Source organism: Ctenopharyngodon idella, chromosome 7 (genome assembly GCF_019924925.1).
Source record: "Ctenopharyngodon idella isolate HZGC_01 chromosome 7, HZGC01, whole genome shotgun sequence".
NCBI lineage: Eukaryota > Metazoa > Chordata > Actinopteri > Cypriniformes > Xenocyprididae > Ctenopharyngodon > Ctenopharyngodon idella.
In genome coordinates, this window is record NC_067226.1 from 11,535,333 (window position 1) to 11,552,709 (window position 17,377).

Genomic DNA, 17,377 nt, shown 5'->3' on the forward strand with positions numbered 1-17,377 from the left:
ATGGCGGATTGTATGGTATGACAAATTAACGTTAGTGATGATTAGACTGTACAGAAATTGAAATCTACAGGTAACGCTAATACACACTAAATACACAGTCACACAATGCTGATGTTGTTAACACTAACAATTTGAGAACAAAGTATAACAATAATAATAATTTGCGCGGTTTGACGTGATCTGAGCTAAGCAATCATTAGATTTAGTCACCATTGTCAGCACGATTTCCTGTAATGCTTTTTTTTCCTCAGAACAAAAGTTGGCAGACATGTTACTTGTTCAGATGACATTCTCCAGTGAAAATTCTTATTTTGGTCATACTCCAAGACTATAATCTGTGATTCTGAAGTACAGTATCCACACCAGTGCGGTGACTGACAGCAAACATTAGATTCGTCCGCGCTGAGGAGCCGTGCTGATGCACAACGCGCATCAAGATAATAATTATATAATATTTATATTATAATATGTTATATTATATAGGTTATATTATAATATGTTATATTATTATAACATTTCACTATAAAATAAAAAGATTTTAAGAAAAATAAGATATAAGCTGTGTGATAATAATAGTACAACTGTTAAATTACAATACTAATTATGGATAAGATGCGAAGATGGTTAGCACGTTGTGTTCACAATTGCTTATAAGAGACCCAAACACATGCACATGTAGCGATGAGCTTGTGTGGAGCAGCATTTACTGTGATCCAATCCACTCCGAGATGCTGAAAACACTGGATAATGAGCTGCTTGCATGTAAAAAACACAGTGTCGCGCTTCACTCTAAAACATGAAACGCATCTATTTATTTAATTAAATCACAGCCTTTGTGATTCGAGAATCGCACTATAAAACCATTTTGGTTTTATTTTAATTAATCGTGTAGCTCTAGACCAGGGATGTCCAATCCTGCTCCTGAAGGGCCACTGTCCTGCTAATAAGAGTTCAACCCTAATTAAACACACCTGAACCAGCTAATCAAGGTCTTACTATAGGCTAGAAACTTCTAGACAGGTGTGTTGAGGCAAGTTGGACAGGACAGTGGCCCTCGAGTTTGGACACCCCTGCTCTAGACTGTTGTTGTTTAGTGTCAGTGAAATAGTATTTGAAGCTCGATATAATTTTGGCTGATGGATATGATTGCACTTGAACATAAAGCAGATCCAGAGAGATTCATCCTAAAGTGACTGCTGGAATGTTTTTCCTTTTTCTAATAAAGTCTTTTAGAGGGGATTTTTGTCTGTTATTATAATTTTATCAGATCTCTGCCACAGATTGGCGATATGTTCTCAGACTCTTAAATGGAGTGTTTATGAAGCGTTTCATTCCAGTTCCCGAGTGCATCTGTTATCCCTGAGCTGCTAAAGATGCCTGAGATCTCTCTTATGAGCAGCCTTTGTTTTTCAATGAGATTTTCAGCTACATCCTGTATATATTGGTTTCATTTTTAACCCTTAATTCAATAGTCAGAGTTGCAAAGTCTAAAATGAAATATATTGAAATACCTGAAGATAAAGTGCCCTTCATCCTGATGGTGGAGTATTAATTCAGACTCCAAGCAATAACTGAGTAATTAACAGTGATGTAGAACTGAGGTTTTGTAGTCAGACTTACCGACACGAAGCCTGAATGTGTTGAAGGAGTGTCTGTTGATGCCGTCCAGCTTGCCGATCAGAGCGATGGCAAACTCCACCATGTTTCCTATCTGTGCATTCTGCCTCTCACGGTCCTGAGAGCACACACAACAGAGCTCAGAGATACATATATTATGTAGCTTGAAGGTCACTTTATAAATGCAGGGTGACCAGGAATCAGAGAATAAAATGACTTGCACAGATGAAAAGAACTTCTCTTTCATTTGGTTTTACAATGTGCAGCCTCCAGTTTTTATCACCTTATTCATCAAGTGCTGGTCATTCTTCTCTCTTTTCATTTTCCATTACAATATAGTCAAGGTGAATTGAAATCTTAAATCACAAATGTATTTTTAAATTCATAAATAAGTTCAGCATGTTAACTTCTCAACTATGTTCACTTCACAATTCTCTTATGTAATTCATAATCAAAAAAAGAAAATCATTATAATTTGGCTTTAGTCAGTGGTTCAGTATATATTTCCCCTTATTGGAATCGAAACTGGGAATAGATACGGAATCGCGAAAATTCAAACAATACCCAACCCTAATGGTAGTGGTGATTATAAGGTGTGTATGCAACGTGTAATGTGTCTGCTTCTGTTGTAAGCTCTTTGAAAGGAGAAGCATATTTTCATTGGTATTTCACTCATGGATCCAGACACTTAAAAGACAAAAGAAAAGCGCATTGTGCAAATATGCAACCCTGCGTGATTTAGAAGACAGACTGAAATGATTTGAAAGACTTTTGCTCAAGCTAAAAACCAAGAGGGTTAACTGATTATAGCTAAAATGATCCTGCATCATTGTGAATATGGAAGACAATTGACAAAATCAAGACTTCTGATAAATTCAAGAAGGTTTATCTTGTAGCTAAAAAGAGCAACAGCCAAATTGTAGACAATTTTTTTGTCTATTGTTATGCAAAGTAAAATAAATCCAGTTTTTTAATGTCTCACTTAATTATTTTCAATATTACTGTTGTGCAATTCAAAGTAAAATGCAATGTTAGGGTGCAGGGTTTAAAGATTTAAAGAGGGGCGTGACCAAAAAGCTTTGAGAATCCCTGTCTTAAGTCAAGTACATGCCATTGTAATTATTTGGAGCGGTGTAGACTTATGATGAAGAAAAAGAATTTCATCAGTCCATTTTGTGGTAAACTGTGGTAGATGTTTCTATCAAGCTTTTGAAATTCTGTCATTAAAGATTTTTGTTCCAGAATGAAAGTTTGAGGTTTAAATATGTTGCTAACGGAATGTTTCTACACACCAGTCATAACAGCAATCCTGATGTTGAAAGTTTATATAGAAATGCAACTTAATGAACCTTTTGTTAATTATGAATAATGAGTAAGGAATAATTGACGACGGGCCGCTGAATTCTTAGAAAATAATGCACACCCGAGGTGGTAATGTGGCCACGACGCAAAGCGTCGGGTGTGCATTATTTTCTAAGAATTCAGCGGCCCGTCATCAATTATTCCGCTTATACTACGGTTACCACACCTCAAGACACTGTTCAGATATTGTAGTTCAAGACATTTGTCAGGATTTTGTCTCTTGTGTGTGGGACTAATTTCTTACGCATTTCATCCCAAGCCCCCGTTGCTAATTTCAAAACATCATTTCAGAACTAGTAACGGAGGCTTGAGCCTTGATAGCAGAATAATACTGTTGATACAGTTGTTAACGCAGTTGAGAGATCGAGAGAGAATTAGCCTACCTGAGTCTGTGCAAGTGTTTATCTCTCACGGCAGCAGTGTCTCTACTAATAGCGAAACTGTAAGTCTATCTACCACAAGAACCATACAGTTATTACCTCGCTGGTGAGAAATTTCATGTATCTTTTAAGCTGCTAAATTATTTTACTGATTAATTCCTCAGAGCAGCGATGACAAAGCGTTTCTGTGCAAGAATGTGTCTGTACTATACAGTACGTGTGTACGTTTGAAAGAGAGAGAGAGCGGGAGAGAGTATGCGTATTTTGTGGCAAAAAACATGACAATTTGTTGTTTTGATCCTATTGTTTACTATATTTATTTGCTTGTTCGGTGTCGTTGTGGATTTTGTTTCTTTTGCGGATGTAGGCTGTAGGACCTATTGAAATAACTGAAATCATTTGGCAAAGTGATATGGAACTGCAATGCGATCAAGACCTGCCTAGATCTACTTTAGCTGTGCGTTTCCCTGAAAATAATTGCACACCTTAGAACGTTGGTCAACCAATCAGATTTGAGCATTCGACAACCACCGTAGTATAAATCATAATAATCCATCAGTTAACTGTAATTTATAAATACGTTTAACACCTATCGTGGAAAAAAACTTCTCTTATTGCAAGAAATCTCTCGATGCCAAAGCTTAGACTTTATTGATGGATACAACAAAACCGAGATGCCTGGACAGACTTCAAATTACATTTCACGTGTGGCTTAATGAGTTATCTAAATTTAATTCAAGGTTTTGCAATTCATTTTCATTCAATTATTTTTTAGTAATCCTAAAGCAAAGCCTCAGGATATGCAAATGCAACCATCACTGATTGGTGCATATCGACATACAGCACATTTAAACTGACTGTATGCAAAAGATGTGAGATAATAGCTACTAAACATCAAAAGTATGACAGCAAAAGCTGACAAATGAACACAAAACAAACTGGTAACCGGTGCTTCCAATTAGTATGAGAGAGCATCCTTCTTCTCTCTCTCTTTTATTGAATATACAAGATACATGAGAGGTAAAGACAGCTGAGAAGTTAACACACTGACATCAGTTATTCATTTTATGAATGCATTTATAAGATTCATGGTTTATATTGGCTTTGACTACATTTTTCTAGATGTTTACATAGTGCAGTACCTGGCTGCTCTGCTCTGGAGGTCCACTCAGTCCTGCAGCAGCCATGTATGTGCTGCCAATGGTTTTAATCTTCTCCACACCACTGAACTTGGGCTTAGATAACAACTGCAGGTAAGGAGAGGAGGGAAGGGATGAGTGGATGTCAATGTTTCAGAGCAGTAGAAATCCCCGCCATGATGTTATCTTACGATAAATGGCAGGGAGTGAATGAGATAATGAGAACTGAAACAAGCGGGACAGCAGCCATACACACTGAAACTCAACACTAGTAATAAGTGAAGCAAACCAAGCATGGATCGGGCCTGTATTTAGATCCTTCTGGGTGAACCGAGTTGCTGCCAGAACTGTTGGGCTAAACATGAAGTCAGTCAACCCAGGGCTTTGTTGTGGTGGTGATCACCAACAATTCTCGACCCTTTTCCTACTGATGCTTAAAGGGTTTGTTCACCCAAAAATGAAATTTCTGTCATTAATTACTCACCCTCATGTCGTTCCACACCCGTAAGACGTTCGTTCATCTTCGGAACACAAATTAAGATATTTTTGATGAAATCCGAGAGGTTTCTGATCCCCAAGAGAAATCAACGTAATTACCACATTCAAGGTCCAGGAAAGTAGTAAAGACACTGTTAAAATAGTCAACATGACTACAGTGGTTTAACCTTAATTTTGTGAAACGACTAGAATACTTTTTGTGTGCAAAAACAAAACAAAAATAACGACTTTATTCAACAATTTCATCTCTACCCTGTCATTCTCCTACGCTGTTTATGTTTTATAGACAGTGCAGGCTTCCGGGTTCTATGTCAGAACACTGAGTCATTATTGGCCAGCTCTCCTGCGTCAGCATCACACGCATGCAATGTGATGCTCACGTGAACAGCGTCGGCCAATACTGAGCCGGCTGTCTTGAAGTAGAACCCGAGAGCGCTGCACTCTGTCTACAACGTAAACAGTGTACATTAAGGTTGAACCATTGGAGTCATGTGGACTATTTTAACAATGTCTTTACTACTTTTCTGGACCTTGAATGTGGTGATTACATTGCTTTCTCTTGGTTATCAGAAACCTCTTGGATTTCATAAAAAATATCTTAATTTGTGTTCAGAAGATGAACGAAGGTCTTACAGGTTTGGAGCGACATAAGGGTGAGTAATTAATGACAGAATTTTCATTTTTGGGTGAACTAACCCTTTAATTCTCAATCCAAAAGCAGCTCACACAAATAAGCAGCTGAAGTGATATGAGTGTACATTTGCACAATGGCTGCCTCATTTCATCAAACTACTCGAATCATAGTTGAGGTGACGCCCTTAGAAGTGAAATCTCTTCAGATGTTGACAGAGAAGCACAATTCATATACAATGATTCATGTACTCATTCAGGGAACAAGAGGAGAAGAAAGACAGTGGAATAAGGAGATCAGTGAAAAGCAGGACAAACACATATGCTTTGAGACATGAGACGTGACATCACTCTGACCTCATCAAAGTCGGCGATGATCTCATTGAGGAGCCTCAAACACTCCAGTCCTTCTTTATTGATGTCACACTCAGTGTAGAACTCTTTGAAGTCTGGCACCGAGGCAAACATCACACATACGCAGTCATATGACTTATAGTACAGGTCCTGGAGAAGAGGATTGGAAAGACATGTGCAGCAAGAGTTTAATGCTTCTGTGTAACAATCATTCACATGGCACAACGGAAACAACAACAACATGTTTTATGAAAGGATATTCACAGACTCACAGAGGACATGAGATATGACCGATAAAACACATGACATGAGCGTTTTGAGTAACATGAAGAGAATGTCCACTAAATAAACTCAGGATGAATAAAATCAGGAGTGGAACAAGACTAAAATGTACAGAGACACCTGATGAATTGTTTCACAAATGAAAAATCTCCATATTAGAAAGTAAGAAAACAAAATGAAAAACAATAATATGTATACATACACTACCGGTGAAAAGTTTGGAAACATTACTATTTTTAATGTTTTTGAACGAAGTCTCTTATGTTCATTAAGGCTGCATTTATTTCATAATAAATACAGAAAAAACAATAATATTGTGAAATATTATTACAATTTAAAATTATGGTTTTCTATTTTAATATACTTAAAAATATAATTTATTTCTGTGATGCAAAGCTGAATTTTCAGCATCATTACTCCAGTCTTCAGTGTCACATGATCCTTCAGAAATCATTCTAATATGCTGATTTGATACTCAGTTATTATCAGTGTTGAAAATGTTCTGTTGCTTAATTTTTTTTTTTTTTTTTTTAACGGTAGTGTATATTGTTACAAAAGATTTCTATTTTAAATAAATGCTGATATTTTTTTAAACTTTTTATTCAAAGAATCCTGAAAAAGTACCACAGGTTATAAAATAATATTAAGCAGCACAACTGTTTCCAACATTGATAATAAATCAGCATATTACAATGATTTCTGAAGGATCGTGTGTGTGTGTGTGTGTGTGTGTGTGTGTGTGTGTGTGTGACAGAAAATACTTTTCAAATAAATGCTGTTATTTTAGAATTGTATAATTGTAATGATAAGATTTTTTGCCTAGAGCAGCAAATCAACATATTAAAATTATTTCTGAAGGATCATGTGACACTGAAGACTGAAGTTATGATGCTGAAAATTCAGCTTTGACATCACAGGAATAAATTACATTTTAAAATACATTACAATAGAAAACAGTTTTTATTTTACTGTTTTACCATATTTTTGATCAAATAAATTTAGCCTTGGTGAGCACAAAAAAACTTTGAAAAATCTTACCAACCTGCAACTGGGACAAGCAATGTATCAAACTACAATAATTTCTGGAGGGCGGGAATAAAAAAAATATGACCGAACGATTTTACTACTAGATAATTAGATAAAATTATATCATTAAACTTTAAGTCAAGAGAAATATTTCAGACATGTTCTCTGACCTAGAGTTTTGAATCTTTCTTCAATATGATATGGTAAAGTATGGACTGTGGTAGAAAATGGTAGAGAGGTTACTATAAAATACAGTGTTGGGTGACCTAGTATTCTTCGTATAGTGTACATTGTAATCATACAGTCTGATATTGGAATGGTATGGTGGAGTATTGTATGATATGATCTTGTGTGGTATATGGCAGTGTTTCCCAACCTTTTTTGTCTTATGTACTGCCACGGACGTAAGGTTCTTACAAGTGTTAATTTTACACACATTATTTTGTTTCCTTTCCATAAAAAGATGTGCAAAACCATAACATTATTCATAAATAGTTATTTTAACGTATTGAGCAAAATCAAAATCTTTCCAAGTGCCCTCTGGAACCGGCTTAGGTACCTCTGGTTGGGAATCACTGGTATATGTCTGGTCTTTTATGGGAGACAGAAGCAGATGATATACAGGTTCATCCCACTCATTCGAAACCGGTTCCTACCTTGTATTTCCGGTTTAGTAAAGAGATAGTGGACAGCAGCCCCACCTCATTCTTTTTGTTCTCGCCCACGAAGAGAGCGGCCACGTGCGCAGGGAGAACATTCTCCAAAAGGAGACGGTTCAGGTTTTCACACAGCTCGACTTCTTCCTTATCGGCCAGGTTCTTGTTCTTCAACAGGAAGTCCTGACGCCAACAGTACTCATTCTGAGGGGAAGAGAGAGGACAGAGTGTGGGTGGGTGTGACTTTCTCTGCACTGTATTACTGTATGTGTGGTGTATGTGTGTGTGTGTGTGTGTGTGTGTACCTGGCCAGATATGAGCAGCATGGTAAAGAGAAAGAGTGTGATGTAGATGCAGCTCATGAGTTGTGGGTGCTTCATAAGTCCTGCTTCGGACAGTATCAGTTTGCTCTCTTTACTACAACAGACAAACAATGATTATACCAGAGATGCACAGATATCAAAATCCTTGCCAATACAGATTATTATTTTCATGTTATGGCCAATGGCTAATATTTAAATATCTATACTATTTTGTCTACATAAATGTAAATTATAACATTAAAAATGTATTGTTTTAAATGTACAGTATGAAAAAATGGATATTTATTATTGATTTTCTAAAGATTACATTTAACAGTGTTCAAATATTAATAGAATAACTTTTAGTTAGCGTTAGATGACGGCAATGCTAAACTAAATGTAAAAATAGGGGAAATATGAGCATCTACAATTAAATAGACTATAATCAAAATTATATGAAAATCAACTAAGTACAAGTATAAGACACATGCATGTGTATTTGTGAGAGTGTACCAGGTGTGGTTGGTGTGGTTGGTGTAGAGCAGGGAGCTATAGCTGCTGAAGAGGTTTTCCTGGGAGTAGAAGATGATGATGTAGCAAACAGCAGAGACGATGAAGAGGAAGGCCATCTTCAGCTCCAAACTCACCCTCAAAAACACGCCACAGGCGATCAACGCCAATATACAATTATATACCGAGTACTGGAAAGGCAAACCATACAGAAATAAAATTAGTTATTTTTTTGTATAGTTTTTTTTCTTTTTTGGCAACAAGACAGCAGTTATAATACTCCCATAATCTAACATAATCTATGATGTGGGTTTGGGTTAGTTTGTTTTATTTGTAATTAGATGTATATAAAAATAACAGAAATTTAAGGTATGTCTCCATTTAGATATCTAAATAAACATGCTTGCTACTCACAGGCAAATACGAAAGGTCTTCTTTAACAGAACCAGTCACATTAGGGCCACATAAATTCTCCGGGTTTTTTAAATACTGTGGAGAAAAAGACAGTTTGATAGAAAAAAAAAAATGTTAACAGATGGAACTACACTGCAAAAAAATGCTTTTCTTACTTAGTATTTTTATCGTTTCCAGGGTATCTAAAAATTCTTAAATCAAGATGCATTTACTAGACAAGTAAAATGACATAAGTTATGTCTTGTTTTCTGAAAAAAAATAAAAAAAATAATAATAATAAAAAAAATAAAATTAAGTGAGTTTTTGCCTAAAACAATCTAAATTATCTGCTAATGGGATAAGAAAAACAATCTTGTTTCAGTTTGAATTAGGATTATTTTTCTTACCCCACTGGCAGATAATTTTGCTTGTTTTAAGCAAAAATTTAGAAAACAAGACATAATATCTTATGTCATTTTACTTATTTAGTGAATGCACCTTGATTTAAGAAATATTTAGATATTTGGACTGGAAACAAGACAAAAAGTAAGAAAAGCATTTTTGCAGTGTACTTTTGTAGTGCTTCAGTGAACACATATACCAACAGTATTGTCTGAGGACCTATGCATAAAAAGTCTAATTTCTGTTGTCTGGTTTATTTTTTGTTGCATTACACTGCATGAGACACTAAATGTGTGTGACTTATATTGCAGTGACAGAAGGCTAAGCATTACCAAGTTGAACATGGCGATGATGACTATGACTGCAATGGCCACAGTTGCCAATGGGAGGCGCAGAAAAGGTCTCTTAACCACTGCTTCTGAAAGAGCCGAGAGCCACGTACATGACTTCAACTTCTCTGGAAACATCCTCTGAGCAAGAAAAAGAAGATAAAAACAACTGTTAAAACAGAAAGTAAGCTAGATTTGATCTGAGCAAAAGCTCAAGGTTACAGAAGCCAGAGTGTGTTGGAAAAAACAACAGCGTATTTAAAAGGGGCAGAGAGGACACTGGGAGGAATACTGTGCATATGTCCGACTCTGTTGCAGTATGTATGTACAGTAGTCAACATTTGAAGTGGATCAAAAAAAGTTCATCAAAGTTGTCCTAAGAATTAAGTTGTCCTAAAAAGAAGGTTTTAGGACAACTTTGATAAAAGTTTTGATCCACTTCAAATGTTGACTACTGTATTTAAGTTTGTGACACTAGCAAATGTCAGTCTGTTTTTAGTTATTTCACATTCCAATATAAGTCAGTGCCAACAATGGACACAGCATGTGACATTCTCCACATTACAGCACTGTACACAGCAAGGGAGGCACTGCATGCATCTATATAACCACAGGGGGTGGACCTTTATTGTGCTAGGCACACAAAAATACCCTAGAAACCATCAGGCCAACTGAATGTGTGTGCATTGGTGGTCTAACCTGCATATTACCCGCAAAACAGATGCATAGAATCAAAAGCAGAAAACACCCCAAAATCGCAAACGCCAGGCACAGCTCTTTACGCCTGACAGAGAGAAACAAAGAAAGAGAGTTATACACTCTCAGGGCAAATGACTGTAGCACATAAAGACACGTTCAGCACCAAAGTGTTAAATTGAGTCAGCACATGGGCTTTGCTTGTGTTCATGCCACTTACTGCGTGGTAACAAACATCTGGATGATGAAGATGCAGAAAAAGACGAAGGTGGCACAACCAATGTAATATTTAAAGCTTGGCATCTCTATAGTCCTGTACTGAGAGAACAACACACATGCACTTTAATATTCGTTTATAACATGCAGACAACACATGGTATATGAAACAACAAAAATCTCACAGTGTAAATAAATAACTGTTTGTCTGTCGGTCTAATACATGCATCCCAAAAGTTACATTTAAGTGAAGCCCTCAGTAAAACACTAACCTGCTTTTCCAGGTCTCGTTTAGTAAACCACAGCGTGAGGCCGGAGATCTCTTCAGACTTCACCCACTGCCTGCACACACACAAAATCTTTCTTAATTCGTTTCCATGTGCAACTTTAACCAAACTGGACTTAATTCCATCCAAAATGATTTAATGTGCTTGTTTATGTAAGACTAACTTGCTGGAGCTCAGATCATTGATGGTGGTGGTCATCTTGTCATGAAGCTCTTCATCAAACTTAGTCTTCTGTGATTTATTCCTACAAGGACAATAGACACAGATCACAGAGAGAAAAACACACTTTGACCCATGAGGTAACACACACACAATGCACATCTAAATGTGCATGGGCACTCTGGGACAGGAAAGATGTTTATAGCTGTTGTCATGCTGTTATTGAGTTATATTTGACTGAAGCCAGTACAGGGAAGCTTGGGTGAATATGTGTAAAGTTTGTATGACTTCACAAGTTTTGTAGTTAATACTTTGTGTAGTTAAGGGATGTAAATAGATAATAAGAGAAAATTCAAATGTACTTTTGTTGAGAATTGAGTGTGTGTGTGTGTGTACCTGGTATTCCCTACCTTATGGGGACCAAATGTCCCCACAAGGTTAGTAATACCAGTACATTTTGACCTTGTGGGGACATTTTTTTAAAACAGCTTATAAATCATACTAAATTAAGTGTTTCGAAAATGGTTTCTGTGATGGGTAGGTTTAGGGGTAGGGTTAGTCTAAGGGGATAGAATATACAGTTTGTACAGTATAAAAACCTTTACATCTATGGGAAGTCCCCATAAAATATGGAAACAAATGTGCGTGTGTATTTATGTGTGAGGGCTGTGGCAGGCAGAATGCCTCGTGTTAGTTTAAACCCTGACAGAGTCCCCTTGCAATGTGCCTCAGCACGGCTCAGAAAGGAAAATGCTGTTTCCTTTCTCTCTCTTTGCAAGCAGAAACACAAGTTTGTCTAAGCCAAAAGTGCTCTGTAGGCTGGAAACACACCGCAGACGTACTGATGGAGTGCAGCTATGGTCATGCTAACCATATGTCCAGTTAGCAGCGGCTAACTGAGCGTTTGCATTGTTAGTGTTGAAACTATGGGCCCCATAGAGTTGTCTGAGCCAGTATAGCTCCACTCACTTATATGTGCTCAAGGGAGGGGCAGGTAAAGAGAAGGGCTCCTCAAGAGACTCATCAAAGCTGTCAGAGAGCAACAGTGAGAAAGACAACTTCAACATCGCTGCTTCAGTCAACAAGACAAAACCAGACTCAGGACAAACTAAAGGGGAGATTTATAAAAAGCTGATTTTAAATAAACCTCATGCCATAGACCTTGTTTTTGTTTTTTTTTAACTGAGATACACACAAGACAGACCAATAGATGACACAAACACCACTGACCTCTCTGTAATTTTGCTCGGTACTGATCTAAGAGGGATGTCCTAAAGAAAGAGACAAAAGTGAGCATCTTTTACACAGACTGTGAACCTTTGCACCCTTGCACCTCTGTGTATGTGAATAATGAAGGAATTGACCTCACAACACCGATAACTTAACTACGGCCACCGCTTCTGAAGGATAAGTACTCCATTTATGTCTGTTAAACAAAATTATACTGCTGTACAATATAGCATACATCAGTGTTTCTCAAACTTTTTCTGCCATTCCCCACTTTGGAGGTAGGGTAGTGTTCCAAGCCCCACCTGTCCCCAGTCGCCCCAACAAAATGGTAATAAACTTACTAGGCTTTTAGTTTAACTGTTAAAATTCATTAAAATATATTTTATTAACATTACATTTTAAAAACATAACTTCAAATAACAGCATTAAAAACTTTCAAATAGAGAAAATAAAGTGCAATTATATTATCACTTTGTATGAAAAGACTTTGTTCAAAAGTAAATAAAAATAATTAGGAATTAACTCTTTCATGCGTGAGTTTAAATTAAAATATTCTAGCTGAGTTTTTTTGTTTCCCCTTACTGTTTCCATGGCGACGCTTCATGCTTGTCACGTCACAAACTGCAGCTATAATAACACAGTATGACAGATGTAGGGCTTTTATTTACTTTCTCCTTTTTCTAAAAATATTCACAAACTTGCTTACCATGCCATCAACTATCTGATATTCCGATTCCCAAATATGTGTAAGTGAGTGTGTTTTGTTGTTTAAAAACCTATTTAAATGATCTTGATCTATAACACGAAATGGGCGCCACCATGTTTATTTACGCAGCTGCTCAGAGAGTCCTGTCAGTCAGATTTACAGCACATGAATTCATCAGTTTCTCCCGAATACATGTAAGTAAGTGGCCAGTGATGTGGGAGAAAAATAGAGTAAACTTTAAAGTTACTTACACTATGTGTATCTGATATGAATAAAACAAGTCGGCAAATTATATTTGAATTCATTGTTATTGCTGCTTTCATAGACATCAGTGTTTATTTTACAAGCACTAAATGTATTGTTTTACTAGTATTTATGGATTTTTAAATGTCTGAAACCTAAAATAAACATTATGTTGTTGAAAACAGTGCATAGTTGTGATAAATGACAAGCGCCGCTGAGCGTCCGTTCTCTGGCTCTGCGCCAGCCAAATCGCGAAAGCACAGTTTGAATCTGGCAGTTATGTGACGTCGTCGAACGTTCTAAATCCCATATGTGGGACCATACTCTCAGCGGCACAGAAATAAAAATGCCATATGTGGGACCGTACCGCTCAAAAGGTTAATAGAGATGGGCACAAAAAAAGATGAGCACTAAAATGACCAAATTTCCTCCCGTCTGTCTCTATTCCCCACCAGTAGGGCGCGCCCCACACTTTGAGAAATGCTGGCATACATGAAAAACCCCTGGTAGCAGATCTATACAGGTGGAGCTGGGGAAGGTGAAGGGTTTCTGAAAGCGCACTGCAGACTGCTACAGCAAATACTGCCATTTATTTGAATGTTGAGCAACAGCCCATTGGCTGCTGATGCAACAGCAACCAATCAGGCTGCGCTATGAGATGACGATGTGATTGGTAGCAGATTGAGTTAAGGACCTATCAGTCTGCGCCATCTAGAGTTTCATGACAGAACTTTGTAGAAATATTGACATTAACACACAAGAATAATGTGCAACAGATGCTTTCTGTAGTATATATGTAGTCTTTATATTTAATGCAGAAAACAAATTATGGAAGTGTAAAATGAATGAATGTGTCAATGTCATATACAGACAAGCTCCATTTCAGATAAATCAGTTATTCCCTTTTCTAAAAAGATCCACCATACTCTATTCAACTAATTTTTACTTTCCTTGCTGTTGGATGATCATTCAAAATTTAGTTATTTTTGCAATCTATCGCAGAGTCTGATCCAACACTTGTATTTTTAGCGATTTATGTCTTGTTTCGAGAACAAACAAAAATCTATTCACTAGCTTCTGTAGATACCTATTTTTTGAATTACATGTATAGTAACAACACAATAATGTTGTGAATTTGCCAAAAAGGGTTTGTATGTCACAGAAAGCTTAGCAAGTTTGACAGGCAAACTGGCGGATAACAAGGCTTATCAGTGCCACAATTTGATTGGCTATTTGGGCTGTCAGTCATCTGCTGTGAGGTCAATTTTCATTTTTGAGCGATCTACTCCTTTAACGTGTGTATCTCTGACCTTGCAGCGACCCTTTCCATTGACCATAGCATCTGTGCAGAATTCCTCTCGGCTCTGTAGATGGGCAAACGGTTTGACGGCCCCCCATGACTCCAGGAAGCGTGTCATTCGCACAGATGCTCGCATCTTCAAACCGTCATTCACACGAGGCTTAGTGACAGTGGGGGCCATCAGTGATGGATCTTTTGACTAAAAACACAAATATAAACAGCACACCAACATATTAAGATTCATATACAGTGACGTATAAATGGCAGACACACACTGCTAATGTTTGAGTTAAAGTTTCTACCCGTGGGTCTATGACCAAATAAGTCTTGATGTTGAGCTCTTTAAGGTAGGGGTCTCTCAGGTGACCGTTCCCCTCCTCCACCTCATACGCTTTGTTCAAGTGCTTCAAAGTTGCCTCTGTGATGTGAACTCGTCTGATGGAGAAAAAGTAAAAGTAGCATCTTATGAAGAAGGCCTAATGTATGACATTGTGATACGGACAATATTCTGTGTGCAACTTAAACAATTATCATTTGATAAGTGATTTCATTGTTCATACCCTGGTAATCCACCTGACTCCATATGATTGGCTAAGGTGACATCATGTGACCACACATCAAACTGCCACTTCCGTAAGCCAATCACACCACAGAGGACGTTTCCGGAGTGCACACCTACTCGCATGTTAATATCTACACCTGTTGCCTCACGCACCTGCCTGTAAGTGATGATTAGAAAAATAATCAGCCTTTCATCTGCCACATATCTTGGCCAGTGCTAGAAAAAAAAAAACACTTTAAGGAGAAATGCTGTCCTAATGATGTGAATGTATATTTTACATGTCGTATAAACATATAAAGACTTACTTGATGGCTTCGCACATGTCAAGGCCCATTTTAACACAGTTTTTGGCATGATTTGGCAGGGAAACGGGGAGGCCAGACACACAGTAATAACAGTCACCAAGAATTTTTATTCGCATGCACTCATTCTCCTAAAGGGGAACAAATACAAGCACAAACAAGGACATCTAATATGTACAATTCCGAGCACAAGCATCTAATTTACCAATTCATCAATTAAATGTTTGTTCAGGAACCAAACTCATTGATAATCAGAATTATATTAAATTAAATTATATTATGCTATATATATATTCAATTATACACAGTACCATTCTAAAAATCTGAGGTCAATTCAATTTTTTTGAAAGAAATTAATACTTTTATTTAGCAAGGATGCATTATGTTGATCAAACGTTACAGTAAAAACATTTATAATGTTACAAAAGACTTTTAACTGTTTTCAACATTGATAATGATAAGAAATGTTTCTTGAGTAGCAAATCAGCATATTAGAATGATTTCTGAAGGATCATGTGACACTGATTAATGCTGAAAATTCAGCTTTGCCATCACAGGAATTAATTAAATTTCAAAATATGTTAAATAGAAAGCAGTTATTTTAAATTGTAATAATATTTCACAGTATTACAGTTTTACTGTATTTTTGATCAAATAAATGCAGCATTGGTGAGCTTACTTATATTATATTATGCTATACACATTCAATCATATATAATCATACTTACTTTTGCAATCTGGTCAAATTTCCCAAAAAGTTCATTCAGCATGATCACAAGCTCTTTAGGAGAACAGTCACTGGCCAGACGCGTGAAACCCACGATGTCAGCATACAGGACGCTAGCAGAAAGCAAGGGGAAGACAAAAAGATACAAATGTTATGTGTTTTAGTAGTTAATTTTGGAACTAAAACAGAGGGAGAAAAAAATGTGCTTGCTAGTTTGAATCTCAGGTCATGTTAAATAGTAAAGAGAAGACATTTAGGAGTTGATATGACTTGTGCTGAGTCCTTTTTAACGAGGAGAACAGCAGCAGCAGCTCAGTGTTAGCTCGGAGGAAAGAATAAAAACTTCATAAGCATGGCTCATGGAAATTAACCCTTTAAGACCCAGCTGTTCTCAATGCTGACTACAAGACCAAACACACACACACATACAATCCATGTCATCACACACCTAATGAACAAGTTCAAAATGAGAGCAGACCCTATAAATCTCGGCAGGTGAACAGCTCGCTATTGTTTGCTTACACACACAGGTGAGTGAATCTGTGTTTTATCTGAGCAGCTGTAAGCCGTCTATCTAAATATAAACGGCTGCCTGAGAACCATGCATTGTGAGCATGGACAAAAACATATTAATAGATCCATCCCACCCCCCTCTCTACTCTTGGGGTTGATGGGAAATAAAACAAATTAAATGAGTGGCCTCATGATGAGCACTCTGAGAGTTAGGACTAACAGACAGACCATTCATTCACTATCAGGACTTGATTAATGAGGAATGGCAAAATTAGAGAATGGAAAACAGAACAATGCACAAATGCCTCTAGAATTGTAAGAAAGCATTGATGAGTAAATGTGCATGTGCACATGATGTGTGTGTTACCTGACATTCTCGTGTCTCTTCACGTAGAGACTGTGGAAGTTGTTGTCCTGGACCATACGCTGCTGTTCCTCTTTATCTTTACACTTGCAGCGCTCCATTATGGCCAACTTCATCTTCATGGAGATGTACACAGGAAGGACTGACAGTAAAAGGTTTTCCTACAGCACAAACACACACACACACACACAT

At 37.1% G+C, this 17,377-nt stretch overlaps 1 protein-coding gene across 7 annotated transcripts in view; it reads right to left on the reverse strand.

Annotated features, from left to right (window-relative positions):
- adcy7 (adenylate cyclase 7) overlaps positions 1 to 17,377 on the reverse strand; it is a 51,862-nt gene that overhangs the window by 2,113 nt on the left and 32,372 nt on the right. For 4 of the 7 annotated variants that reach the window (XM_051898528.1, XM_051898532.1, XM_051898527.1 and 1 more), the window contains 20 exons: positions 17,189 to 17,346; positions 16,310 to 16,421; positions 15,585 to 15,712; positions 15,278 to 15,436; positions 15,020 to 15,152; positions 14,728 to 14,916; positions 12,469 to 12,509; positions 12,208 to 12,267; positions 11,243 to 11,323; positions 11,065 to 11,134; positions 10,797 to 10,894; positions 10,580 to 10,664; positions 9,884 to 10,021; positions 9,171 to 9,245; positions 8,760 to 8,947; positions 8,250 to 8,361; positions 7,945 to 8,148; positions 5,984 to 6,130; positions 4,502 to 4,606; positions 1,621 to 1,735 (listed from right to left, as the gene is read on the reverse strand). In XM_051898528.1, coding sequence (XP_051754488.1) covers positions 1,621 to 1,735; positions 4,502 to 4,606; positions 5,984 to 6,130; positions 7,945 to 8,148; positions 8,250 to 8,361; positions 8,760 to 8,947; positions 9,171 to 9,245; positions 9,884 to 10,021; positions 10,580 to 10,664; positions 10,797 to 10,894; positions 11,065 to 11,134; positions 11,243 to 11,323; positions 12,208 to 12,267; positions 12,469 to 12,509; positions 14,728 to 14,916; positions 15,020 to 15,152; positions 15,278 to 15,436; positions 15,585 to 15,712; positions 16,310 to 16,421; positions 17,189 to 17,346 — 2,398 coding nt within the window. The remainder of the gene's footprint in view (positions 1 to 1,620; positions 1,736 to 4,501; positions 4,607 to 5,983; positions 6,131 to 7,944; positions 8,149 to 8,249; positions 8,362 to 8,759; positions 8,948 to 9,170; positions 9,246 to 9,883; positions 10,022 to 10,579; positions 10,665 to 10,796; positions 10,895 to 11,064; positions 11,135 to 11,242; positions 11,324 to 12,207; positions 12,268 to 12,468; positions 12,510 to 14,727; positions 14,917 to 15,019; positions 15,153 to 15,277; positions 15,437 to 15,584; positions 15,713 to 16,309; positions 16,422 to 17,188; positions 17,347 to 17,377) is intronic. The other 3 variants (XM_051898530.1, XM_051898531.1, XM_051898533.1) reach the window with 3 other exon arrangements.